Raw genomic sequence first — 25,376 nt, 5'->3', positions numbered from 1 at the left:
TAAAATTAACACAGTTAATACAATCCACAAGCTAACAAAATTGTCTGAATTGTAGAGTAATAAATGTTTTTAAAACTGTCCATTTTATGTGGAACTAGAAGACCATTTAAGTGCAAAGGGATATTTCTGTCATATCGTGTGTACCTTACACTCCTTTTTAACTAACAATTCTGGCCCAGTTAGACATGCGTATCTAAAGGGGCCATAGCATGTTATATAACCAGGTTTGGAATGGAAAAGTGATCTTGCTCAGTGTTCTCATACCATTTTCATTCCACTTTTCGTGGAAAACTTTAAAATGAAACATTTTCAGAACAAAGAAATTGTGAGGGGATATGGGTCCGTAAGATCTCTCATACAAAGTGGGCCACAGGATGAAGATGATTTATAGATTCCATGGCCAAAGAGACCATCGCAATCATCTAGTTACACCTCCTGTATAACAAGCCCTAGAACATCCCCAAAATAATTCCTAGAGCATATCTTTTAGAAAAACATCCAATCTTGATTTTAAAATGGTCAGTAATAGAGACTCCACTACGACCCTTGGTAAATAATTCCAATGGTTAGTTACTCTTAGTTAAAATTTTACTCCTTATTTCTGGTCTGAATTTGTCTAACTTCACCTTCCAGCTGTTGGATTGTGTTATACCTTTCTCTTCTAGATTGAAGAGCACACTATTAAATATTTGTTGATGATGAAGAAAACTGTTCTGACCCACATTTCTATCTAGTCTAAAGTAGGGACAAAGCTATGATCTTTCTTGTAGCTCCCTACTGGCCATGGCAGTTTTGGGTGACAAACTTGTTACAGATGTCTGTTCAGTTTCTGAATCAGCTCCCAGACTGCCTGGACCTGATTTTCACATCACCACAGCCAAATGCTCCATCCAGACCCAAAGTCAAGTCACTGCATCTGATGACAAGGCTGTTGTTGGCTTCCCTAGAAGTCCAAGAAATCCAGGCAGGAAAACATCTGTCAGTAAAATATCTTCTTCTTCTTGGTATGGGCAGTCCAACATAGTCTGGACTCTGATACCAAAGAATGTTGACTACTTATTGCATTTGAAGCAGTGGGGTGAAAATCAGGGAATAAACTCCTTCCCCTGTCCCCCCCCGCCCCAATCCCAGAGGGAGTGTTTGCTGGGAGTTTTTCCCCTAAACGGTCCCTCAGTGCTCTGCAGGCTCACTGCCTGTACCTCAGCCTGCAGCATGTCTGGGCTCAGCAGATACCCCTGTTCCTCCTGTTCAGCCCTGTCTACGGCTGCAGCTAATGGGAATTGTGCCTACCTGGCACTCTGCCAGGGAAAAGGGCTCTGTCAGGCAGCTGTGGAATGGGAACTGTGCATTTTGAGCATCAGCCATAAACCCTGCTCTGCCAGGGAAAGGGGCTCGGAGTCTGAAAGATAGGAAAAAGTCTCTCCCCATCCCTCCCCACTCCACAGGCTGGTTCCACATTTAAGCCTTAGGAGACTTTCAGGCAGACTGTGACCATTAAGAGGATATGAGCGTCAAGCTGTCCTGCAGTGGCTCAAGAGTGTGGGTACCAACCTCAAGGCAGACTCTTAGGAAACAGGGCACAAGCCTCAAATTGGTTGAGTTCTATGGTTAGATTTCACCAACTAGTTATCAAGTGTTCACTCCTCAGGCACTGTAACAGCCTTAACATGGAGTCCCCTTGGTTACTCAGATCTGTCTTGCCCCCAGGTAAGCTTACCTTTGGGATAGCTGGTCTCTTACACCAAACATCACAGCAATAGTCAGATTACTGCCAGTCCCAAAGGCCCAGTCATTTACTCCAGGTCAGTTGCACCTTAGATCTCACCCTGAAAACAACCCTTGTAGTCAATCCTGTAATGAACTGTGTAAACATTTATTATGTCGGCAAAGAAAATGAGTATTATTTACAAGATGAAAGTAGGCAACCATACAAACATGCAAATGAGTTCCAATCTTAACTTTCAAGAAGTAGTAGAAACTTCTATAACAAGCTAGGTCTATATGTCCTTCAGAGCTAACCCAAGCTAAACACGGGAGATCTCTTGCTTATGCGTAGAAAACCTTGCCCTTGAGAGTCCAAGCAGCACTGAGATACAGTTCCTCTTTGTTAGGGATTTATATTAATTCCCCTCCTCCCACCCCATCTGTTTTGAGTTGCAAACTTAGCTGATGGGAGGAATTCACTTGCACATCTCATCACGGGAGAGGGATTGGGAGGGAAGAGAGAGAGCAATCAAGAAAGTCCTATTCTCTGATCCACAAATTTTGTCTGGTGTCAATGGGCCTTTTTTGTCATGCAGGTCATAACATCATCTGTTGGAGACTAGTATTTCACACTAGTTAATGCTTTTCTTCTGTCTGGTGATTTACATAGTTACGGAGACGTACAATGCAAATGCTCAAATATTACCTTACAATATGGGATACAGATGTTATAAGTGAGATGCAGGTAGCAACTTACAAACATTTTTATAATTGTAATACCTATTTTAATATTAACACTATGGGCATGTCTGCACTACACAGTTTTGTTGACAAAAGTCAGGTTTCTGACAAAACAGTTGAAGTGTACACACAACAGAGCTCCTCCTGCTGATTTAACTCTCCTGCTATGCCAACATAATAAAACCACCTCAACGAGCGGCATGGAGGCTTTTGCGAAAAAGTTAGAGTGACGCAGTACAAGTGTAGACGCTGTGCTTGCTTATGTCGCCCTAAGTGGCCTCAAGGAGGTGTTCCACAATGCCCATCATGACCACTATGTTAAGCCGTTTCTTCTCTGCTGCCCTGCCACCACGTACACAGGCATCCACGCCTCCCCCTTTAAAGCCTCAGGAATTTTTGCAATTCTATTTCCTGTTTGCTTGGCGTGGACAGCTCACATCGCATCTTCCTAGCTGATTATGCTGGCTTTCTGCAACAAATAGGCTCCTGTGTGGAGTACAGCAGAGTTGCTGGATCTGTTGGCTCTGTGGGGAGAGGAGGCTGTGCAGTCGCAGCTCTGAGCCATAGGATAGTTCAGATGGCTGAGAAGGGCACACAAGGGACACAGTGTGCCCTTCTCAGCAGTGCCGTGCCAAGATCAAGGAGCTGAGGCAGGTGAACCAGAAGGCAAGGGAGGCCAACTGTCACTGGTGTAGCGCAGAAAACATGCAGCTTCTACAAGGAGTAGAAGCTGGTCTACCTCTGCTGCCAGAGCTCTGTGGATACTTCGGGGTGGGACTGGAGGCAGCACCCAGGAAGTCAAGCCCAAGGGCGAAGTGCTGGACAAGGAGGTCGAGTTGGAGAAGGATGTGGGACAGGCGCCAGGCTTGTCTGGTGGCGTGGTGAGCCAGGACCTCTTTTGTCTCTGGAGGGGTCTGGCCAGTCCCAGCAGTCTGGCTCTAGTGTGTCTGAAGCAAGAGAGTGGAGCTCTGGTAAGTACTCATTTTTTTTTGTTTTTCTGATAGTGCAGTTACATAAGGTAGAGGCGTCCTTTATTTTGTTACATGGTGCACGTGAGAGAAGGGATCAAAATTAACAACACTAGGTACTGTTTGCATCTGCTTCGCATTCCCCTGTGCGGCTACATGGGGGCGGGAGCTACAGAAAAGTTTGTTAATGCACACTGAGATCTCCCAGGAATCCTCCACAGAGAGCGCTAGGAAACTTTCCTGCAGATACTGTGCAACTCTCTGCCAAAGCTTCCTTGGCAGAGCTGCTTTGTTTCTTCCCCTATTACGGGAAACTTTGTCACACTAATCAGCAGCTACTTCTGGAGGCACCAAAGCAGCACACAGGTGAGCAGAATCCAGACCTGCTCTGAAACCTCACACATGCAGGAGATGCACCGTTTTATCTTCGGTTACCCTCAGTAGTGCGATTTCAGCTTCGATCGCTCCCACCTGTGAAAAAAGGTGCCAGTATTCAGAATAGTATCCCCACATGTTTATACTGATCCCCTTCTCGAAACCCAGACCCTTTGTCCCATCTTGCATGAGTCAAACTCACCATGTTTAGTGAGGGCCGAACTCACCATGTTTAGTGCTCTGGCCATGCTGCATGTTTGCCAAGGGAAAGTGAGAAAGAGGTGTATGTAACTTTTATGATTCAAGACTGTGAGTGCACCCACAATACTGACTCTGTGTATTGTTTCTTTTGCTTCTGGATGTGCCCTGGAGGGCCAGCTCCTACACACAGGTGGATGGCCTCCATCAGATAAGGAGGCCAACGAGGAGTAAAGAGGACATGTTTCACTAAGTGCTGCAATCATCAGATCTATCAGTCCACTGTCAACTGGAGCCCCACAGCCTGGGGCTGACAGCTGGAGCCCTGCTGCCCAGGATCTCCTCCTCCCCAGTCCCCCACTGGGAGGGAACCTGGGTTCAGGCTTTTTCCCACCACGGTCAATCCCCTCACCAGGAGGTAGTGTCAGGGCTCCAGCTGTCAGCCCTGGGCAGCAACAGGCGATGTAAGTGTCTACCTAACTACATTGACTTAAGTGCTTTGCCTTTCATGGAGGTGAAGTTATTAAGTCGGTACAGTGGGCAACTTACGTCAGCAGGACTGACATTTTAGTGTAGAAGCTAATAGCATAAGCTGCCTTGTGTTGACCTAACTCTGTAATGTAAACCAGGTCTCAGAAGAACCAGACTGGTTCCAGCTCTACGTTTGTCAATGTTTAATTGAGGCCTGGGGACCTTGGCATAAGCTGGCACCTGGTTTGCCACGGTCACAATGAGGATTCCACTCTGCACGAAACTGCACCTTCGTGGGATTACGGTAAGTGAGAAATCCCTTCCCATGTTCTTAGTGATCCTGATTTACTGAGCGGAGCCCGGAGTGGTATTCGGTCACTCCTACAGTATATATTTGCATGCTAGCCAACCTGGGGAAGCAGACAGGCAGCCTTTCAGAGTTCTGGGGACACCTAGCAAACTACTCCCACCCATAGGCGTTGACGCCGTGGGTGCTCCGGGGCTGGAGTACCCACTGGGAGCTCCCCGTCTCTCCCCCCCATCCCAGCTCACCTCTGTCTCCACTCTGCCTCCGCCTCCTCCCCTGGGCGCACCGCGTGCCCGCTTTTTCCCTCTGGCTCCCAGCGCTTCCACCGCAAAACAGCTGATTTGCGCAGCAAGCTCTGGGGAGGAGGGGGAATGCAGCGGGCTCAGGGAAGAGGCGGGGCCGGAGCAGAGATTTGGGGAATGGGTCCAATAGGGGCAGGGAGGGGGCGGAGTCGGGGTAGGGACTTTGGGGAAGGGGTGGGAATGGGGGCGGGGCAAGGGCGAGGAAAGAGTGGAGTCGGGGCGGGGCTAGGGGGCACGAGCACCCACCGGTGTTGGGGAAAGTTGGCGCCTATGCTCCCACCACTGAGGTATGTATACCAGTCCTCCTCATCATTTGGGTGAGCCCCATGCCAAGATGAATAGCCTTCTACCTTCCCCCTGTAAACAGCCAGGGGAAGGACCATACATACATGCACACAACCAAAGCCTGCCCACCCATAAAAAAAAAAACACAAACCCGCAGGACTTTTCCAGACCAGGAAGCCAAGGCCTTGCAAGATCTCTAACAAGATATCTTCCTATTGGGCCACTCAATAATGGAGTACACCAAAGCCCCAGGGTGCCTGTAGCTTATCAGGTGTACTTGTAGGCAAGCATAGTAGGTACTATCGCAGGTGCATCCCAGTAACCACTCGCCTTGTCTACACAACTGTTACAGCTGTAGCGCTCCAGCGAAGACACTACCTATGCCAACAGGAGGGATTCTCTCGTTGGTGTAGGTAATACACTCCCCAAGAGGCGCAGGCTGTGTCAAAGGGAGAATTCTCCCATCGACCTAGTGCTGGCTACATGGGCTTAGGTCAGCTTAACCACGCTGCTCAGGGGCTGTGGATTTTTCACATCCCTGAACAACATAGTTATACCAACCTAACTTCCTAGTGTAAACCAGACCTTAGACACATGGGTAAGGGAAAGGGTATTTTACTAGGGCTGGCAGGAAAGGGAAAGGGTGCAAATACCCTACGTACAGTGGCTTAAACAGTTACCAATAGCGGTAAAACTTTGAGTCCTGGGTCAGTCCAGTTGAGAACTAGGAGTCTTCAGGCCTACTGGCTGGGGTGTCTTTCCAGTCCAGGCTCAAGCAGATAGTCAAGCAGATAGAAGCTTGTGGGTTTTCAGGCCAGTCTCAGTTAGTGTCTCTCAGTGGGACCCCTCTGCACTGGCTTTCTGCTGCTCTCCCATAAGACCCACACAGACCTGCACCCACCTGTAACGTGCAGCAGTCTCAACTTATTGCACACACAACCTTGCCTCTGGTTCCTGAGGAACCCTTTCTGCACCCAGTTTCTATGTACCTCTTCATTTGCCAGGCAGCCTCTGCATCCAGCTTCTCGGTGGCTCCTGGTTAGCCACTACTCCCAAGCAGAGCTCAGTCACTTCCAACCTCAGACCTTTCCCCTTACCTCCTTACAGCAGATCCAAAAGAGCACTTCTGCTTAAAACCACATTTAAATTAATATGTTATATAAAAACAAATAAATGTCATAAGTCTTGGGAGCCTAAGGTTGGTGCAGCGGTACCTCCATCATTGACAGTCACACCTTCAGAAGGGGACTTCCTTTCAAAATACCCTAATAGGCCATAAGAGTGAGGACACAAACACAGCCATTTCAAAGATTCATTACAGCAATTCAGAGCAAAGATTTTTCATATGTAAGGTAAGCCTGTTTAGCCATGGAACCCTGATGCACCTGCAGAAAAAACCAGATGCGCTGAAGCAGTGACTCCTTCATCGACGCCTAGAACACTTTTCCAGGCTGTTAAGTGTATCAGAAGAGAAGTGTAGCTCAGAACTGATTCACCATTAGCCACATTGATACCTTTTGGTATCCAGAGAGAACATAATTAGGAAATGAGTCATTGATCTGATCAGATTTACATGTCTGGTGCATGGGGAAACAGAAAGCTCTTTTCAGGCACTGACGTCTAGATGCTATTGTAATCATAAGAATTGCAAAGTACTGGTGATCTCAGCTATATTACAGTTTCTCCAGAATGGCTGATAGGAGTCTTACAACCCAGCCCCATTAGAAATGTGGGTACCAGTCCTATCACATCAGACTCTTCATTAGAATATCATCAGATGCCAAGATTAATTAGCAAGACAGGTTAGACAAGCCTGTGGCTGACCTTTCTAGTTGCCATTATCTCTGAAAGGCAGGTGTTGGAATCAGATCACCTGTTTTTACAAGACCCATATTATTATTGTCATGAGGAAAAGGTCATTCTTACCTTGAACAGAAAAGTTTCTGGAGCTATAAGTTCCTTTCTCGTAATTCCTGGGAAACAGTTCTCCCATCATTTGGTCTAACCCTTAGCTCTCCTTTGGCAAGTTGTGTCATAAATAGGCATTCCTAATGCTATAAAGATATAGCTCAAGCATGTGGCATTCACACACCAATAGCACCCTGCTCATCTTATTCTACCCAAAATGCCAAAGCCTTAGGGTCTCAGAGTTGCTACAGGCAAGATATAAAAGTCCTGCATCCGCTGGCATGTTGAGCATCTAGGAAGCTATACACAGAAGCCCCCTACTGGCACAGAGGAAAAGTAGGTTTCCATTTCTCTGTAGAGGCCTCCTTCAGTAGAAAGGTGCTACCGGGTTGGTTCCCACAATTCCTTGCCTTATATGGGGGGAAATTTCACTACTGCCTATTATTCTATTATACCACTTAAAACTCTGCTTATCATTTCATCCACTACTGCTATGTTTTCTCTGCTTCCCATTAGTGACAACTGAGGAGAGATGCTGTGCAACACAATGTAATATTTCTTATCTGATCATTTTCTGTTGCACAGCTTTTCTCCTAATTCAACCCATCCTGATAGTCTGGTAAATGACTAGAACACAAATTGAAATTTTTATCTAAAAGAAAACAATTACATGTGTAAGGTTCAAGGTTAATTGATACATTATATCAAGTTGTCTTAATGCTAATAATCAGTTGCTAGAGTATTTCTACAGCTGTGGAAGAAATCTGGTGGTGGCCTAAACTGCAGGGTGGAGCTTAGTCCTGGAGCCTCCAGCAACAACATTAGGTTGCTTCTGAATTTCACAGAGGGGGCATTAACCCATCAGTGGTGAATGAAGAGAGAGCGTTCTAACAGAAAATTATCAGGTAAGAAATTTCTCAGTACTGGACCCTAAGGCCAACCCCCTTCTGTCTCTCACATACCCAATGCTGCTATGGATTTAGCTTCTCGGTGGTGGACAGAGGATGTTAAAACTCTTCTGTTAGATCTTCCTGCATAGTAGAACTGTGGTGATTCTGCAACATTTAGGACCTTCTGTGCCTATGGTTAAGAGGGGAACCAGCTTTGGCCCTTACAGAATGTACTCTAAGGAACAATCTGGCAATGGCATGAAGTTATTTGAATAGTCTAACAAATCTTTTCCATATCAATTTATTTTTATACTCCCATTCAAAGGAGACTAAACTGAAACATAACACCCTCAGTGTTGTCTGAGTCTTGTCCCAAAATTCTTCAGATGTCTTCAAGTAGAATCTGTCTGAGACTGCTCTACAATGGAATGGAAAATGCTAGGTCAGAAAGCTCATAGAAGAGTGTGCTAACTAGCTGCAGGGAGCCAGTCCATGCCTGAACTTCCATAAACAATTCTGCTAATGCTAATGCACCTCCTCCCGATCCAACAACCCTCCATACTGTACTATTCCTGGGCATCCTGAATGGAAAATGTCAGTTGTTAGGTAAATTGGTAAACCAGAAAAGCACCCACTAGGTCAGAATTTCCCCAGCTGGTTGCACAGAACTGGTTTCTCCTTATTTCTAGTTGTTAAATTATGTTAAACATGACTAAACATATATTGAATACTTCCTAAGTGTCACTTTTCCATGTAAGCAATTGCTGCCACTGCTCCAGGGGATATTCTGTGATTATAAGTGAGCAGGAGGGCGGTTAATGAAGTTGTGAATTGGAGCATGTGTATCTACCAATAAAAATATGATTCATGTGATGAAAGTTTGAAAACCCCTGAGCTAGACAGCAATAAATGGAGAACAACAAACATTTCATTTGTGCCCAAAACCAGATTTAAAATTAGATTTCCAAAACCAAGAAACATTAATCCCCTAGATTTTGGGGGGGAACCGTAGTTGGCCAATGTTTAATTGTCTTATAGGGCTGAGCCAGCAGACTTGCTGTGGAAAGAGATGTTTCAAGCTTGTAAAAAGATTAAAAGACGGTAATAAAAAATTGCTGTGGACACTGGACAGCAAGATATGGGGAATCTCCTGTCAATGCTGCACTAGCAGCTCTTTTCACACTAGTTTATTTATAATAAATGTTCTTCATTGCTAAGAATCTTGGTTGTGAACAGCAGAGTCATATTTAAAAGCAAGTTTCTTAATGACACTCCTAGGCAGACAGAAATAGAAACCCTACTTTCATTACCATCAATTTAGCTGTCCTGTATTGTAATCTTGTACATTCTGCTATTCCCATCGCTCAGGGCCTTACACTTCAGACAACACATGAATGGTGTAGCTTTGTTGATGCTTATAGCTGTTGCCAGGGGACAGTTTGAGAGAGGTGAATCATGCTGCATACAGTCAGCATAAAGGAACATTTGAAAATGCTTGGACTTAGAAATTTTCTTCTTCTGTAGTTTGTGTTGGTCTGTCCCACAACTACTGTGTGGTGGTGGTGGGTGCTTTAGAAATGTGTGCAGTAGTAATAGAGGCAATAATTATGGCCTCTATTTTTAACGGCTTGTATTCTCTTAGCTGCTTAAAGACATTGTTCTGGTAGGTTTTGGTGCTCTGGTAACTAGGTTTTTTTGTTTAGAGGCTGAAGTTCAGCATTTGTAATGGAGAGAAACGAGCTCTTTGCCAAATCTTGACAAAAAGATTTAGAAATGAATGTTACAAACCACTAGAAAAAATCACATAATACAAATGTGCACAGTATTTTCCTTACTGATCGAAGCGGAGAGTGCTGTTATCCATACAAATACTCATGCTTAGACCTAGCTCTGATCACATTCAGATCAACATTTATTTCACTGCCTTTTTGACAGCAGCAGTACCAGACCCTGTCAGTGGTTTGGACAGGGACAAGCACTTAATTCTTGATAGGTGGGTAGGTGTTGGGAAGCCAACTCTTGCTTGGGTGAGATAGGACAGAGGAAAGTGGGCTGATTATACTATGGTAAGAGAGACAACCAACAGGGAGTAAATATAGGAAAGCAGTGTGTGTATGGGTGAGGGCTGGGTCAAAAACATGAGACAGAATCAGTAGTGGGGAGGAGAGAAGGGGGAAAAATCACATTGGACCAAGGACTCCAAAAGCAGGGGGAGCCTTTGTTCCCCAGACTACCTTTACGCACTGAGGATGGGATTTTCAAAAGCACTCAGCGTTGACCTAATTTTTGCTCCCATTGAAGTCAACAGGAATTTTATCCTTGACTTTAATAGGAGCAGAGTTAAGCCAAAACTGAGTGCTCTTAAGAACCCCACCCTGAAGATCATGGCTCTATTCCAGGATTAGAACAGAGGTTGGAAAGCAACAAATTTTCCAAGTCATGGGCTCAAAAAACTCATCCCAAATAAATCTCTCTATCCTTCATTTTTTAATTTTTGTATTTAGACTCTTTAGGCAGGCACCCTTCTTCTTAACTGGTTTTAAAACACCTCACTCACTTTTGGGTACTAGAGTAATATATTTTTTAAAGTGTGTGTGAGTGGCGAGAAACAGTGGAAGAAAAGAGAATGGAAGCTCATGATACCTTTTATTTTTGTATCACACTTTCAAAGTGCATCCATTTTTCAAAGCTTATACTATAATTTGTTTTTTTTATCTGAAATGTGCACTACTCACATGTTTTTATCTTGAATTCAGCATAGCTATTTGGTTATGACATTTTAATTTAAGGATGCTGCAGCTTTCTGCATCCACTAAAAAGCATGCTGTGCTTTCCTGTATCCACTAGATGGCACTCATCTCCTTACACAGAGAAGTGAAATCATGGGGTGAAATCCTGGCCCCATTGAATTCCCATTTATAGGAGTTTTGCTACTGATTTCACTGAGGTCAAGATTTCACCCAGAGCATCTGCTGCTGTGAGGGGCCAAGTACTGAATGCAATGGGAGCTGAGGTGCTCAGCACCTTTCAGGATCAGGATTTTATTCCCTTGGGGCCATTAGATCAGCACACACTAATTTTATAATTTGTGATCTATAATGACCCTTTCTTCACAGCTCCTTTCAATTATCCCATATTCCTAATTTCCAAATTCTATCTTGTGAGAGACTGCTCTAGTTTAGGACTCTGTGAGAACAGAGAAAAGTGCACTCAAGTCATGACAGGTAAGGATATATTTACACTTACATAGCGCCTTTCAGATGAGGATCTCACACCACTTTACAAAACCGGGTAATTATCCCCATTTTGTAGATGGGGAAGTTACTGCTTAAAGAGATTAAACAACTTGCCTCAAGGTCACATAGCCAGTCAGTAGCAGAACTGAAAATTAGAATCCAAGGTTCCAGACTCCTGGCCCTATGCTTTAGCCAGTTAGATCTTCCGGATCACTGTTCCCCTGCTCTAGCCCCTAGAGAACATTCACAAAGAAGTGGAGGAACAGACCAGTCAATAGTATGGACAGGGTACAAGAAGTGAAATTGTAACAGTCCACCCCTCTAAAACTTTTGTAGAAAAATTGTTAACCACTCTTCTGCATTTTTCTCCATTCTTTCTCAGGGTTAGGTTCATAGGTATCTGAGACACTGGGTATGTGGCCCACTGTTTTCTGAGTCTTTTGTTTATTGTTCAGACACCGCTGTTCACTTCTCTCAGGAAAGCTAGAGAAGCAGATATACAGGGATGTAGGCAAGTGACAATTCATATAGACTAAGTCTGCCAAGTACCCAAGAGTTTAGGGGTTGTGGTAATTTAGCAGTGGTTCATATTTTACAAGTGTGTGTCTACTAACCAACCCCCTAGATAGGAATAGCCCTGAATTGTACAGACATCCTAATGCAGATCTGAACTCTGAGGCTTGAGCCCATTTTGATTTGCAATAAGATACTACACCTCTTACAGTGAGGAATAGTAGATAAACATATTCTCCAGCTGGGCTGATTTAATAAAGTACACAAAGCACAGGTTGTTCAAACAGGAAGTGATTTTCCACTTAGTTTACCTAGCCTTTAAATGACAGATGAATGAGTATGATCAATCCCATGTTGTCTCAGCAACTCTCTCCAACTTGGAGAGAATGTTTTCTTTCCTCCTGTCCTATTAGAAAAATCTCTGTCACACACATGGGGCCTAATCTTTTTCCCACTGATGTCAAGGAGATTTTTGCCATTGACTTTTACAAGAAACAGGCTCCTAAAGATCAAGGATCCTACTTATCTGCCTATAATTATGAGACACTAAAACCCCACTTAAATGACATGAACAAGACACTACAATTAACACTGACTGCTATCATTTAGCAGTAGACTTTTTACAAACTCTACAGCTATATTGTACAAACCAGCTGATGTTCCCCATCTTGTCCAAGGAAAATGTGCAGAAAAATAATTTAAATGGTATCTTTATTGAGGTATTCTGTCCTATTTGCTTACTGCTGCTAATGTGCTTGGCCCCTCTAAAATACCCAAAAATAAAAGCGGTCTCTGACCTAGAGAGCTTAGTGCCTAAACAATAAAAATATAGGTTGTACTAGGAAAGCCATGGGGGAGGCTGATAAACAGGGTAAATAAAATACTACATATGTGAAAAACAAATGTAGCAAACTCCAGCTAGCTGCTAGTATTTTGCATACAATGGTTTCATTTCAACTCTGAGAACCAATGAACGGGACAGATTTTATTGTAACTATCAAGATACGAATTAAACATATCAAAATGCCTACTAGCAATTTGTTAGGACTATCATGCAGCATGTTAAATTATCTGGAAAAGGAGTACTTGTGGTACCTTAGAGACTAAAAAATTTATTTGAGCATAAACTTTCGTGAGCTACAGCATCCAATGAAGTGAGCTGTAGCTCACGAAAGCTTATGCTCAAATAAATTGGTTAGTCTCTAAGGTGCCACAAGTACTCCTTTTTCTTTTTTCTGGATTTTTTTTTTTTAAGTTCAAATAGGCTAAATTCTGTCTGAAAGAAAATAATTCCCACTTCCTTTTTGCAAGACTCTATTTTGACAGTAGTAAATATTTGTAAGTGTTAAAGAATACAGCTAGCAGAGCATAACCACAATTAACCACCTAATTTTGTATTTATTTCAAAAATAGAGACGTGACATGCAGTAGATTATGCTTCTCACGTGCTGACTGTTCATCAAAATTTCTCCTTTTCCCTCTTCTGTTTCTTGCTTTCTTCAGTATCTCTGCCGTATAAAGTAATACATTTTAAAACACCACTTTGTTTCCTTTGTTTTAGCCCACTGAAACACATCTCAGTAGCTTTCAGAGTCTTCATTTTGTTTCTTCAAAAGATATCAATTTATTTAATAATAATACATTGCACTTATATTGCCTTCTAGCTAAAGCACTTTATAAATGTTAATTAACTGCACAATTCCTTTGTCAGTAAGTAGTAGCATCACCATTTAGGGCCTGATCCAAAGCCATTAGAGTCTTTTCACTGACTTCAGTGGGCTTTGGATCAGCCTCTTACATACACAGAAACAAACACAGAGAAACTAAGTAACTTTCCTAAGGTTACACAAAAAGTCTGCAGCAGACTTTTGAAGCCAGAGCTCCAGAGTCCGATTCCAGTCTCTTAATCGCATTCCTCCCTTTCAGCCTCTTTGACTACAATAGAAGAGAGGTTCATGCAATAGTGTACACTAATTTTAGGGACCACACAGAGAAACCACCATTCCCCATGGAGTTTCTGCAGCCACCCAAACTTTCCTCAGTTCATGTTTTTCTATTCCATTCATTGCACTTTGGGGGCAGAGAGGGCCCTACTTTTATTTCTGTAGTTTTTTTTTTTTTCAAATAACTTTACCTGAGTGGATGAATAAGAGTTATGGTCATTTACAGGGGGCCAAATAGAAGTGCTGATCTCTATGATAATTAAGTTGTAGCTAATTTGGGTACGGCTGAAAACAACGCAAGAAGTCCCCATCCCACCTGTTGTATTTAGCAGTGCTGCTTGGAGACCTGTCTTCAGAAATGACTAGTTTTGGAGGTCTGCCGAGATAGGATATTCAAAGTGTCTTTCAGCCGACACTGTATGGATCAACATTGGGTGGCTCCAGCAACCTGCTGCTCTTCCTCTCAGAGCAGAAGTGGTGCAGATTTGGCAGCTGAGTTGATGAAAGAAGGGGAAGAGAGATGCATGCAGCTATCAGAATTTAGAAGGAGAACTAACACCAGGCATGGCTCATATACATCCCACAGCTTCCCCAGGGCCCTCCTTTGGTTAAGGGATGAGGGAAAGTCGGAGACAATAAGCAGAGCCCCCTGAAAACGAGAGAACGTGGAACTGAACGAAAGGGGTCACTGCTGAAAGTGCTGCAGGTGAATCTAGTTTCCCGCTCCCCTTTGATTTCAAAATTAGCAGGGCTCCGAAGTTAAACGGAAGGATTTAGCTACTGTGTCTAACTGGCCACTTACCCAACCGCCTTCCCTCGGTTTTGGGAAGCCGTGAGCATGAGTTCACGTTTAAACAGACGCAGGCTAGTACTGGAGTCATGCTAGCAATGGCCATTAACATAGACGAAAAATAATCCTGCGCGTCAAAGGAGGATTTTCTCTCTCACACACACGCCGTACACCCCCACCCTCCGCCTTCCTGCGTTGTCTTTTAGCTTCGCACGTTTATAGATCCCCTCTGTTCAATATTCGGCCAATAAGAACCGGCTTTCACTACCGCTGTCTGGGCACCCCCTGGCCGGCACCCCTGCCTTCGGTGCGTCCACACCCTGCGTTGAGGGAGCGCCGTGGGTTAGTCACTGAGGAATACGCTAGGAGCCAGCTGCAGGCAGGTTCCCCCGCGGGCATCACCCCTCCCCAGGAGCAGCCCGGTGTGCTGGTTCTCCCCCCGGATGCGCAGACAAGCCAGGCCACCACACGCCACCCCTCCGAGTCCCAGCTATAGCCCTCACGGCAGCAGGGACCAGCGCGCGCCCCCTCGCCCCACCACCTCCGCCGCCCCTCCTTGCGTTCGCTCAGCTCCGGAGTAAAAGAAGGCACCAAACTTAAGCCAGCGGCAAGTCCCATTGGTCAGCTTCAGTCCATCCTCCAGCCTCCCATTTGCAGCCGGCGATGCCTGTCAAAGCTCCTCCTTACCGCCCCCTCCCACCGCCTGTCTAATTGCGGGAGCAGGGACTTTCCTAGTTGCTACAGGTAGTCGTGGAGCGACGGGCGCTGTATCGCCCGCTCTGCCATGAGGGGCTGCGAGTTGCATGGTCTCTCTCGAGCGCAGGGGAGATTCTGGGCCGTGCTCTGTTGTTGTTATTATTAATGCACCCAACTTCCCCGCACGCCCCTGACAATGCTGCAGCGAGGCTCGTGAGTTTCCTTTGATTCCCCCCCAGTGCACGCTTAAGAATCCGCTTCTGCCGCGCTGAGTAACCTGCCGCCGCGGAGTTTGTGCGGAGTGACTCTCCGGGGCTCCGCAGCCTGCCGGGGGAGTGACTAGCGAGCCCTTCCCGGGCGCAGGGGCGGAGGGACCGGCCTGCAGCCGGGGGGCTCCGGTCCCTGGCGGGGCAGCCTGGGGAGCGGACTCGCAGCCAGAGGCAGCGGCCCCGCGCACCGTGTGCCCTCCGGGGAAGGGGGGATGGACCGCGCATTGTTCCTCTGCTAAGCAACTCCTGCCGGGCGCTGGCGCCGCGGAACATGGGCTCCTCGCCTTTGTCTCCCGAGTGAGCCAGCCAGCCAGCCCTTCGCACGCTGCCTTTGTGAGCCGAGCCCCGGGAACATGGATGTGACCGTTTCCGAGCTCATGGAGCTCTTCCTGCAGAGCCCCTTGGTGACCTGGGTAAGTGGAGCCTCATTGTTACAGGTTCTGGGACGTGTTGTGTCCCGGGGAGGGGGCTGCCCGCTCCCCCCGCGCCTCAGGGAGCACCTGGCCGCGGGGCTGGGGGCAGGTTAGCGTCCCGCTTCCGCTGCGCACACAAACCAGCACCGCTTTTTGATTCTTAACAGCAACTTCATGCAGAGAGATCTCTGGGCCAGGCTGAATTATCCCCGCCTTGGCGGCTGGCAGGGGAACAGGTTTATGGGTCCTGGTTATTTTCAATAATAACAATTAATATCAGCTGTCTACTCCAGGAATCGTGCAGTTACAAAGTAGCTCTATTTTTCAACTTTAAATAAAGCTGCCGCAAGTGACTGCGACCAGTCCGGGGGTCTCCAACCGATCTGCCTGCAAAACAAAAAGAAACTTTCCTTTCTGAGAGCTAGCGGGTTGTTCCCCTTGTAACACCGTTTGTTCGTATGCGCTGCTAACAATAGGGGCACAGAAGAAAAGGGACTTTGACCTGGGAGGGAGTGGGGACCATCTTGCAAACAGGAATCCAGTTATTCTGCTGCTACTTACCTGCTGTTTGGAGGCTTGAATGCTAGGCCCAAAGCAAAAATACCTTCCAGGAGATGATTGTCACAAGAACTGTAGATAAGTGTTGTGAGATCAATAATTGGGATGAATAATTCGCAAAATCTGAAAAAGGACGGTGTGGCTCTGAAATGGGGAGCGTCAAACCCCACCTTTGGAATGGGGGATGGGAAACGAGCCGGAATGGTGTAACTCTTGCTCTGGTACAATGGCAGCAAGGAGCTTTCTTTCCCAGCCAGTGGCTGATGTCAAATTCATGGAATCTGTCTCAATCTTTTAATTTAAATGTGAACAATGTTGTCAAATAGGCCTGGGCACCCTCAGCCCAAAATATTTGTCCTTGTTGGTGATCAGAGTCCCCAAATACGAACCACTGTCCTTTGCTTTTATGACACATGTGCACACTTCTTGCTGGAGGAAGGGAAAAAATGTGTAAGCAGCGAGAACAAGGGTGTGAAGAAGCTTTGGTCAAATTCATAGATTCCAAGGCTGGAACGGACCATTGTGATCGTCCCGTGTGACCTCCTGTGTAACACAGGCCAGAGCCCTTCTCCAAAATAATTCCTAGAGCCGATCTTTTAGGAAAACATCCAATCTAGATTTAAATTCGCTGCTGGTGTAAACAAGTTCAGCCCTGTTGACATCAACAGTTTTATAGCAGGGCTCCTTCCCTCCCCTTATGTCAGAAAGCCTATTCACAGATGAGCCTTTTGTGTTTGGAAGATGTGCAGGGATTGTTTAACTACTCAATTTGTAGCTGCTTTGGCAGTGGTGGGGTTGGAGATGGTTTCTAGTGAGTCTTTGGGACGTGTGCAGTTTTAGGTTAGTCTGTAAGAAAATTGTGATGGATTATTAAAATATCTGCTATTTTTTCTGACAGGTGAAGACATTTGGACCATTAGGGAATGAAAATGAAGACAAATTGACTATGTATATGGATCTGGTAGATGGTGTCTTTCTGAACAAAATCATGTTGCAAATGTAAGTAATCTTTTAAGGGATAATGAAAACTGCTTAGTGTTACAAGATCCAACCTTGAATTACTGTAATTGAGTTGACTTGCATTTAAATGTATTCTGGAAATCAATACTTTTGAATAGACAGGTCAGTTTCCTAATATGCAGATTGCCTCATTATTGGTGAATTAAATGTGTCTTCCTATTGAAGGTAAAGTGTGCGTTACTGTTGTTTGACAGGCATTAAAGCATTTCAGTCTTCTTTATAATTGATAGAGAGTTGGTTGGAAAACAGGTGCATGGCAAAAGATTTTCCTCTTGCAATATTTTTCCCTAGGTTGGGAGGGGGATTGTATTTTTATTTCCTGAATTTGAAATTGACCACACACAAAAGTTGACCCAGCTTTAAAAATGATTTAAAAAATTGCCCTGATACATTCGTTAATTGTTTGTGTATCCCCCTGGGATGGCACATTTCATCATCTCTGAAGAAATGAAAAAGCCTTATCATGTGAAACTTTACGTAGTCAGTGTGTCACACTTACGTAGAAGTGAATAGAATTATCTGTGTTCAAATATAAAGTTTCAAAGTGTTCATGTAGTTCAGGAAAATGCTTTTTCATTTGGGTGGCGTGTTTGTCACGGAACACCACAGATAGAATTAGGACATTTATAAATAGTTTAATCTGAAATAGAAAACAGTTATATTAATCTAGCTCTTTTTTTTTTTTTTTTTAACATTTAAGTAAGCTCTTAGTAAAAAGTTTCTACGTTAATCTAGTTTTGACCACATCCTTTCCTGTTGCTGAATTTATCATATGCAGATTCTGTTTCATATGAATTTGTATTTGGCTTTAAACATAATGGACATATTTCAGATAAGGAGTTTATGTGGAAAAGTTTTTTTGATTTAACTTTTAAAGGTGGAATGTTCAAAAGCACTTAATATGGGTCTGATTCTGCTCCCATTGAATGAAGTTTATTGACATTTTACCATAGATTTCAGTGGATTCAGATCTAGGCCAACCCTGAGCACTTTTGAAGATCCTGCTGTAGATGATTAACTTGTCATTGGGAGCTTACTGTGGAAGTACTTTCTGAAAAGTGACTTTGTAAAGATGGTGTCTTGAGTCTGTCTTCTTACCGCAAGGTATCTAGTCCAGTATCCTGTCTCTGATGGTGGCCAGCTCCACATGCCATCCTGAAAGTGAAACAGAATTCTTTCTGGTTTGTGCATTACCAGCAATAAATATTCTGTAAATGGAATTTGGCTAACAATTAACATGAGCCAAAGTCGAATCCAGGGCACTCCCTCTGAGGTGTATTGTTTCTGCAGTGCTAACTGTTTGTTACCTTTTTTTTTTTTTTTTTTTTTTTTTTTTTTTTTCAAATCTTACATGACCTATGACTCTGGTTACAGAAAGGCCACGTTTCTTAGTCATTTTTCATGGTAGAACCCCTTTTTAAATAGCATTTCTAAAATCAGGGCTCCAAGCATCAATATAGATCTGAACTTTCTCAATGTGTAGAAGTGGAAGGAGGTTTCACATCATGTCCATCTTTCTGTAAAGTACATTTCCATGCCAGACAAGGTTACAGCTGTAGTGAGGCTGCTATGGAATTAACTAACTAGGATTAACTAATTTATGGACATTGTTGGAAATTTTTTTTTAGCGGACCTTGTATGTCCAAATAGAATGTACCTAACAAAGGAAAACAAAAACGGTGCTATCTTGGTGTCTATTTACAACAAAGAAATATGAGCAACTGAGGTTTTTTTTAAGTGATAGAACTGTAGAAGGTCACTGCGTCTTATAATAATGACTCCCAAAGTGTTTTGTTGACAAAATATTTACATATAATTTTAATAGAGTGTTTACATCACCTCATCAACCATTGAAGTGCAGCCACTTCTAGGGAGGAACGTAACTGTTCTACAGCGTACAAAAATTTAACAGCATTTTGGGGCAAGGAGTGAACAATAAAATCCAATTGAAATTGCAGGGGAGAGGGATTCAGGTTAACTGTAATTATGCTAGTTGGTGTTCGGTCAGGATACCATACTCTGGCGAAAAATGCCATGGGATCTTTAATGACCACTAGCATTCAAGAGCTTAGTCTTACATCTCCTCCAAAAGACAATTCTGCCAGCAGCACCATGGAAAATGTAGGACGGAAGCACTAACACACAATGACTATTGGAGTAAGAAACTCCCATTAGATTAAACACAAGTAGACAGGGCTTTCTTTTTCCTTTTTTAGATAGCTTTGGCAGTGCTTCTGATGGTGTCTTGGGATCAAAGAAACCAAAATTTTCCTATTGAGAGCCTGAGATTATTTAACTAAGGAACCAGCACTACAGTATTTATGTACACCCAACCCAGCAAGGTGCTGAAGAGAGCTGCTGTTTGTGACCTTCACTCTTTGTTAGCCAACCTTTAGAATTTGCAATGCAATTACTGCTTGCCTGTAAATCAGGAGAGCCTTTCTAAATGTGTTTCTGCCCCACAAAGTTTTCAGAATAGAGAAACAAATGTCTCAGAAATGCTCACTCATCAGTTCCTCAGGTTCCATGTAAGGTTGACTTTAAATGCTTGTGTCTTGCTGAAACCCTGCTTGTCAGGGTCCTTGATAAATCGGATAGTATATTATGTGCCATGTTAAAATAATGTTGGCGCTCTGAAGGCACGCAGAGGGTGCAGTGTAGTAAAGAACTGTTAGACAACTGTCTGACCAATCAGGTGTTCTCTTCTTGTTAGTCCTACCTGAAATTGTATAGCCTGAGGAATATCCTGTTGACAAAGTTGTTTGAACACACACAACACAGGCATATGACTTCACACCTAAATGCCAGTTTGAGTTTTAGGTTTGGATTTTTTTATGGTCCCATGTGATTGAAACCCTTACTGTGTAGTTGCAGCAAAACAGATGTCTCTAAATGGGAGCTGGTGATGCTGGTATTTGTATTACCTCCGTGCCTCCTCCCCCTCGTCTCCCATCCAAAACCCCCGAACAAAACTTTGTTTCAAGCTGCGGGGCTGATGCTGTAGGTCCTTCATTGTTAAAATACATTATTTCTGTCCTGCTGTCAAGTGAGGTTTAATGTCAGATCATCGCTGAAAGGAATCCAGTGGCTCTATTAAGTGGTATGGTTAAACTTGGTGAGCTTTGATTGCTGGCAAAATATAGGGCTTTGACTGTGTGCGGTGCTGAGCAGGCTCCATTCACTCAATCAGGCCAATGATTTCTAAATATGGTAGGCTGGATTATGCCCTACACACCATCTGGCATGCTGGTGTGGGTGCAGAAGGGCCATGCAGCAGCCAGAACCCCCAGGAGGCATTTTGGATGGCTTAGTCAGATCAGCGAGGGAGGTGCAGTGCAGGCTGCCATTCTTTTTGCCTGTCCAGGTCTGCTGGCTGTGTGAAATGGGGGAGGGGGAGTGAGGGTTGGCCAGTGGCCTGCTGGCACCCTGTCCTTTTTAGACAGCTAGAGTTCAGAGGGACTCAGAAATGAGCTGAGCTTCCGGCATGCAACTTTGCAAGGAGGGACGATAGGCCTCCTTACACACTCATGCAGGTGATAGTTACATACTGAGTCAGACTGTGCCCAACTATCCAACGTTAATGTCACTACATTTTTAGATACTGCTAAACAAGATAAGTCTTTGTTGTTGATGGTCCCCTTCTTCTGTATTCTGGCACAGTTGACTCTGACCTAAGCACGGATATGGCATAGTTGCATATCTGTAAATAATATCCCTTATGAGCAAATGATACAATATTCTTTAGTGGGGCACTAAATAATACAGCTATCCATGGTGAAACTTCAGTAGTACTAGAACTTCTGCATTTCTTGTGGGTGCATTTGTATTAAATTAATACACTGTTCTACAGCCACATTTCAAAGTTTTTCAGACTCTGCTGCATACCGTTTTGTGTCACTTCCTGGTATGAAACTGACACGTAGTGACAAAGCTGATCGCCTTGAGTACAGTGATTACATTGGGGCAGGAATATCTGTTAGTATAAGCAAATATTTACTGCTTAAGGCCTTAGCTTCTTATGATGGAGTGTTTTTATTGGGAAATGGTGGATTATATACACAAGGAGCCCTAAATTTTTGTGTATTGACTTGTTAAACAATAGGTTACACACCTAGACTGGAACGCATCTGACAGGAATAAAGTGACAAAATATCTAACAGGAATAAATTTGACAAAGCCATCACTTTTTGCAACTCCTAAATGGAAAGTCTGTTTAATAAATATCTTTGAATTTTGCTTGCAATTGTCGTGGTTTATAATACCATCAACCTGTCTTCTGTGATCTCAGTATATGTGATGGGAGTAGCCAATATAATAATGGAAGCAGCAAGCAGCCATGTATATATGAGGGTTACATTATTTGGAAGCATATTTCCTGTTGTTTTAAAGCATATTTACATATTTATTTTATAGTCTGTCAGGCAGTTTAGGACCCAATCCTACTCTCATTGGCTTTAGGGTATTAGATACGAAAGAAGAGGAAGCTGATCATTGAATCATGTGGCAATTAGATTAAACAAAGTCCTCTTCTGTTGTTTGTTTTCCATTAGTGAATTACTTCCAGGAACAAAGTGCAGGCAAAAGAATACAGGAGATTGGGACTGCAGGATAGTTCTTCCCAAACCAACTTTTATCTCAGACAAAATCAGCCCTGAGGCAATAGAATACTAGTGACCCCTGGTACATTTGATTATCTGTGATACCTGATAATTCGCTGGCCCTATTTGAGGGCTTCCCACTTACTTTTAACACTTATTTGCCACAGATTACTCCAGTGAGACCTGTCATTTTGAACTTAAAAATCCTTTCCCAGAATTCATGATCTCTTTTAACTGATGGCTAGCTCTCCAATGAGCTCTTTTCAAGCACAGTTGCCCAGTATTAGCAGCTCAAAGCATTTAAACATCAAGACACCCCCACTTCTTCCAAAAAAAAGATTGGATTTTTTTTAATTAATAATTTTGGCTGTCCTTTTATTTGCCTTCTGTTTTTTTAACTTCTGGGTTACACTCAACTCATGTTTTTCTCTGCAATCATGAGGGCTAAAAACATACTTTCTCTTTAGAAATGAAAGTTAAGATTCTAATGTACTCATATGGAGCAGGGGCTTTAAGGAAAATGCTGAATATCGAGGGACTCATGAGATTCAGTTCAGTGGTCTCAAACTCATTCATAGTGGGGAGCATATTTTAATACTGAGATTCTTGAGAGCTGTCACCTCCACTTGCATAATATCCCTGTTAGTTTTCTGTGTAATCTAAGTATGATATATTTTTAGTTTCTTTTAATACAATTAATACCTAGCTCTTACAGAGATCTCTTCATTCAGAGCTCTCAAAAGACTTTACAAAGGGAGGTCAATATCATTATCCCCATTTTACAAATGGGGAAACTGAGGTGTGGAAAGGGCTAGTCACTTGCTCAAAGTTGTCTAACAGGCCAGTGGCCGAGCTGAGACTGCTGGGAATTTAGACACTGGAAACAAGGAGGAGAGCCAGTATCATGTCCATAGGCCACAGTTTGAGACTCGTTCCCTCAGTTTAATTAAAGGAAAAAGATATTCCTGTAAATGTGAAGCTTGCTTCTTATTGCACAGCTTACGCAGTATCTTGTGATTGTTGGACCCTGTTTCCCCCTCCCCGACTTTGCTCCACATATTCTTTGCTATTACAGATTAAGTTGTAACCTTTTCTGTGTTGTTATGTGTAGCTTCCTCTCTTTTCCTACACTGAGTTCTGTTCTTTTGCTTCTCCCCTAGATTTCTGGTATCTTCTTCTCTCGCTCTGTGTTTTGTTTTCATTTATCTCCCCCTCCCCGCAAACATCCTTCCCCTCACTCCCCAGACCCACATCTTCCAACATACCCACCTGTCCTGCATGTGCCCATATGCAGCTACCCATTTACAGGCTCATTTCTGGTTCACCCAGTTAAAGAGAAGTGGGGAGATGCCACTCTGCTGCCTCTTGTCCTGAAGATACAGGAGTGCTCTGGTCCCGTCTTTCTAATGTCTAAAAGGAGTGGCTGCCTCTCTGTTGCTGTGATTCCACACTTGCTCCCTTCCCTTAGCAGCCAGCCACCCTACTGTCTCTGCCCCCCGACACCACTCAGCCCATTCATGCTCTCCACGTCCCTACTAGCCTGGGGAAAATGGATTTTTAAATCCTGGTGAGAGAGGTAGAGATAGCAGCAGCAGTCCAATCCGTCCCCTTTGCATTATGCTGCCCACTCACACTAGACAGAAGATCAAATATAGAAAATGTATTTTAAAAGCTTACTTCATTTTTAAATATCAGTTTTTCTTGCAGAAAAGCTGAATGCCTAGAACACCTGGGATTCATAAGTAGGTGCTCATCCAAGTACTAACTGGGCCAAGATGCCTTCAGGTTACAGAATCGTGTAAGACCAAGCAAACCAGGACCTGTAAGATTATCTGCTTTTCAGGAACCAGCCATTGTCTCAAAGAGCAACTTGCCATGACTCCCACAACTTACTGATCTCCTATTGCACATGTGCATCTCCAGTATCCGTATCTGAATTTGTTATACAGTGAGCATTAACATTTCATAAAGTGCTTCTGTGGTGACAAGTTGAAAAGCATTTCTGTTTCAGGGAAAGAAGCTACTTACCTCACCGCATGCATAAGATTCCGTGCTGTTTAAGAAGTTTATAAAGTTGCTGTATACGTGGTCTCACTTATCCCAGTCCTTTCTATTGGGCAACAAACTGTACATGACTGTGGTCTGTATACTGACTAGCAGCTGTGAGCTTTCGGGGCATTGCACAGTGCCCCTTTCTAACATTAAAAAAACCTGCCCACTTATGCAATTTCTTCAAACATCTGTAACGTAATGTTCAGACTATATTTTATTTTCAAGAAAGCACTTGGCCTCCATCTTGGAGAGGAAATGGTAGAACCATTTACTCCAGTCTGGCTCCTCAGGCAGATCAAGAAGCCTCATTGTCAATGATATTAAAGGCTGCCCTGGGCAAACTGATTATTGTCATTAAACGTAATAGTGGCAGTTTAGGAAGTTTTTTCCTCAGACCCTGATCCTGGAAACACTTATGGATGTGAATAGTCCCAATGATTTCAGTGGGGCTACTTGTATGTATAAAGTTAAATGGCTGTGTGGGTGGGTGTTTTGCAGTTTCTGGGCAGTAAAGGGGGTGTGATTTTTTTTTTTTTTTCAAAGATGTCTCAATGATTTAGGAGCAAAAGTCCCATTAAAAGTCAATGGACCTTGTGCTCCTGAGTCACTTAGGTGCTTTTGAAAATCTCACCCTGGGCCTAAAACTGCCCTGTGTAGGAATATTCAAAAGAAACACCAGTTCTTTGCCATGGCCAGTTGTCTTCAGTGGGTTGGGTATGTTTTCCTCTTGTGGGTTTTTTTTATTAATCAAACTTTTAAAATCAGCATATTTTCCAGCCCCATCATCATTCCTTGTATGTCACAGTGATAGATTTGTGAGATAAGCAACCATCAAAAATAATATTTCCTTTGTTAAAGTATGGCAGCAGGTGCAAACAGAACAGCAAAAGCCAGCGTGTCTTCTTTCTGGATCTAGACTTTGGGCTAATGGGCTATAGTATTGAACAGCAGCACTGCTATGTAGTGCATGCATGGATTGGTTCATGTGGAACCTGGAGGGCTTTGAACTACCCCATCTGTGTAGTCAACTTCTCTTTACTGTTTTTTTTGCTTCCCTGTGTACTGTAATGACTTGAATCACAAAGGCTAAATATCCAGCATCCATCAGAATCAGACTCTGCCAGAATTCTTCAGAGAGT

General features: G+C 43.7%; 1 protein-coding gene and 1 long non-coding RNA gene across 8 annotated transcripts in view; one reads left to right on the top strand and one right to left on the bottom strand.

The window, feature by feature from the left end:
* Positions 1 to 8,441: 8,441 nt before the first annotated feature.
* LOC122466281 lies at positions 8,442 to 15,285 on the bottom strand. Its single transcript, XR_006291676.1, has 2 exons — positions 15,173 to 15,285; positions 8,442 to 14,333 (listed from the first exon to the last, which is right to left on the bottom strand). It is a non-coding gene; the product is annotated as an uncharacterized LOC122466281 (long non-coding RNA).
* The window catches only part of CCDC88C (coiled-coil domain containing 88C), a 124,448-nt gene continuing 113,400 nt past the window's right edge, over positions 14,329 to 25,376 (top strand). For 4 of the 7 annotated variants that reach the window (XM_037900839.2, XM_043549102.1, XM_043549099.1 and 1 more), the window contains exons 1-2: positions 14,329 to 16,009; positions 17,466 to 17,566. In XM_037900839.2, the coding sequence (XP_037756767.1) occupies positions 15,950 to 16,009; positions 17,466 to 17,566 (161 nt within the window). In that variant the 5' untranslated portion in view covers positions 14,329 to 15,949. Of the gene's footprint in view, positions 16,010 to 16,166; positions 16,789 to 17,465; positions 17,567 to 25,376 lie in introns of those variants that run through there. The other 3 variants (XM_043549104.1, XM_043549101.1, XM_043549103.1) reach the window with 3 other exon arrangements.

Source organism: Chelonia mydas, chromosome 6, assembly GCF_015237465.2.
Source record: "Chelonia mydas isolate rCheMyd1 chromosome 6, rCheMyd1.pri.v2, whole genome shotgun sequence".
NCBI classification, from domain to species: Eukaryota; Metazoa; Chordata; order Testudines; family Cheloniidae; genus Chelonia; species Chelonia mydas.
Note: the sequence above shows the minus strand (reverse complement) of the source record. Positions and strands in the feature narration are given on the sequence as shown.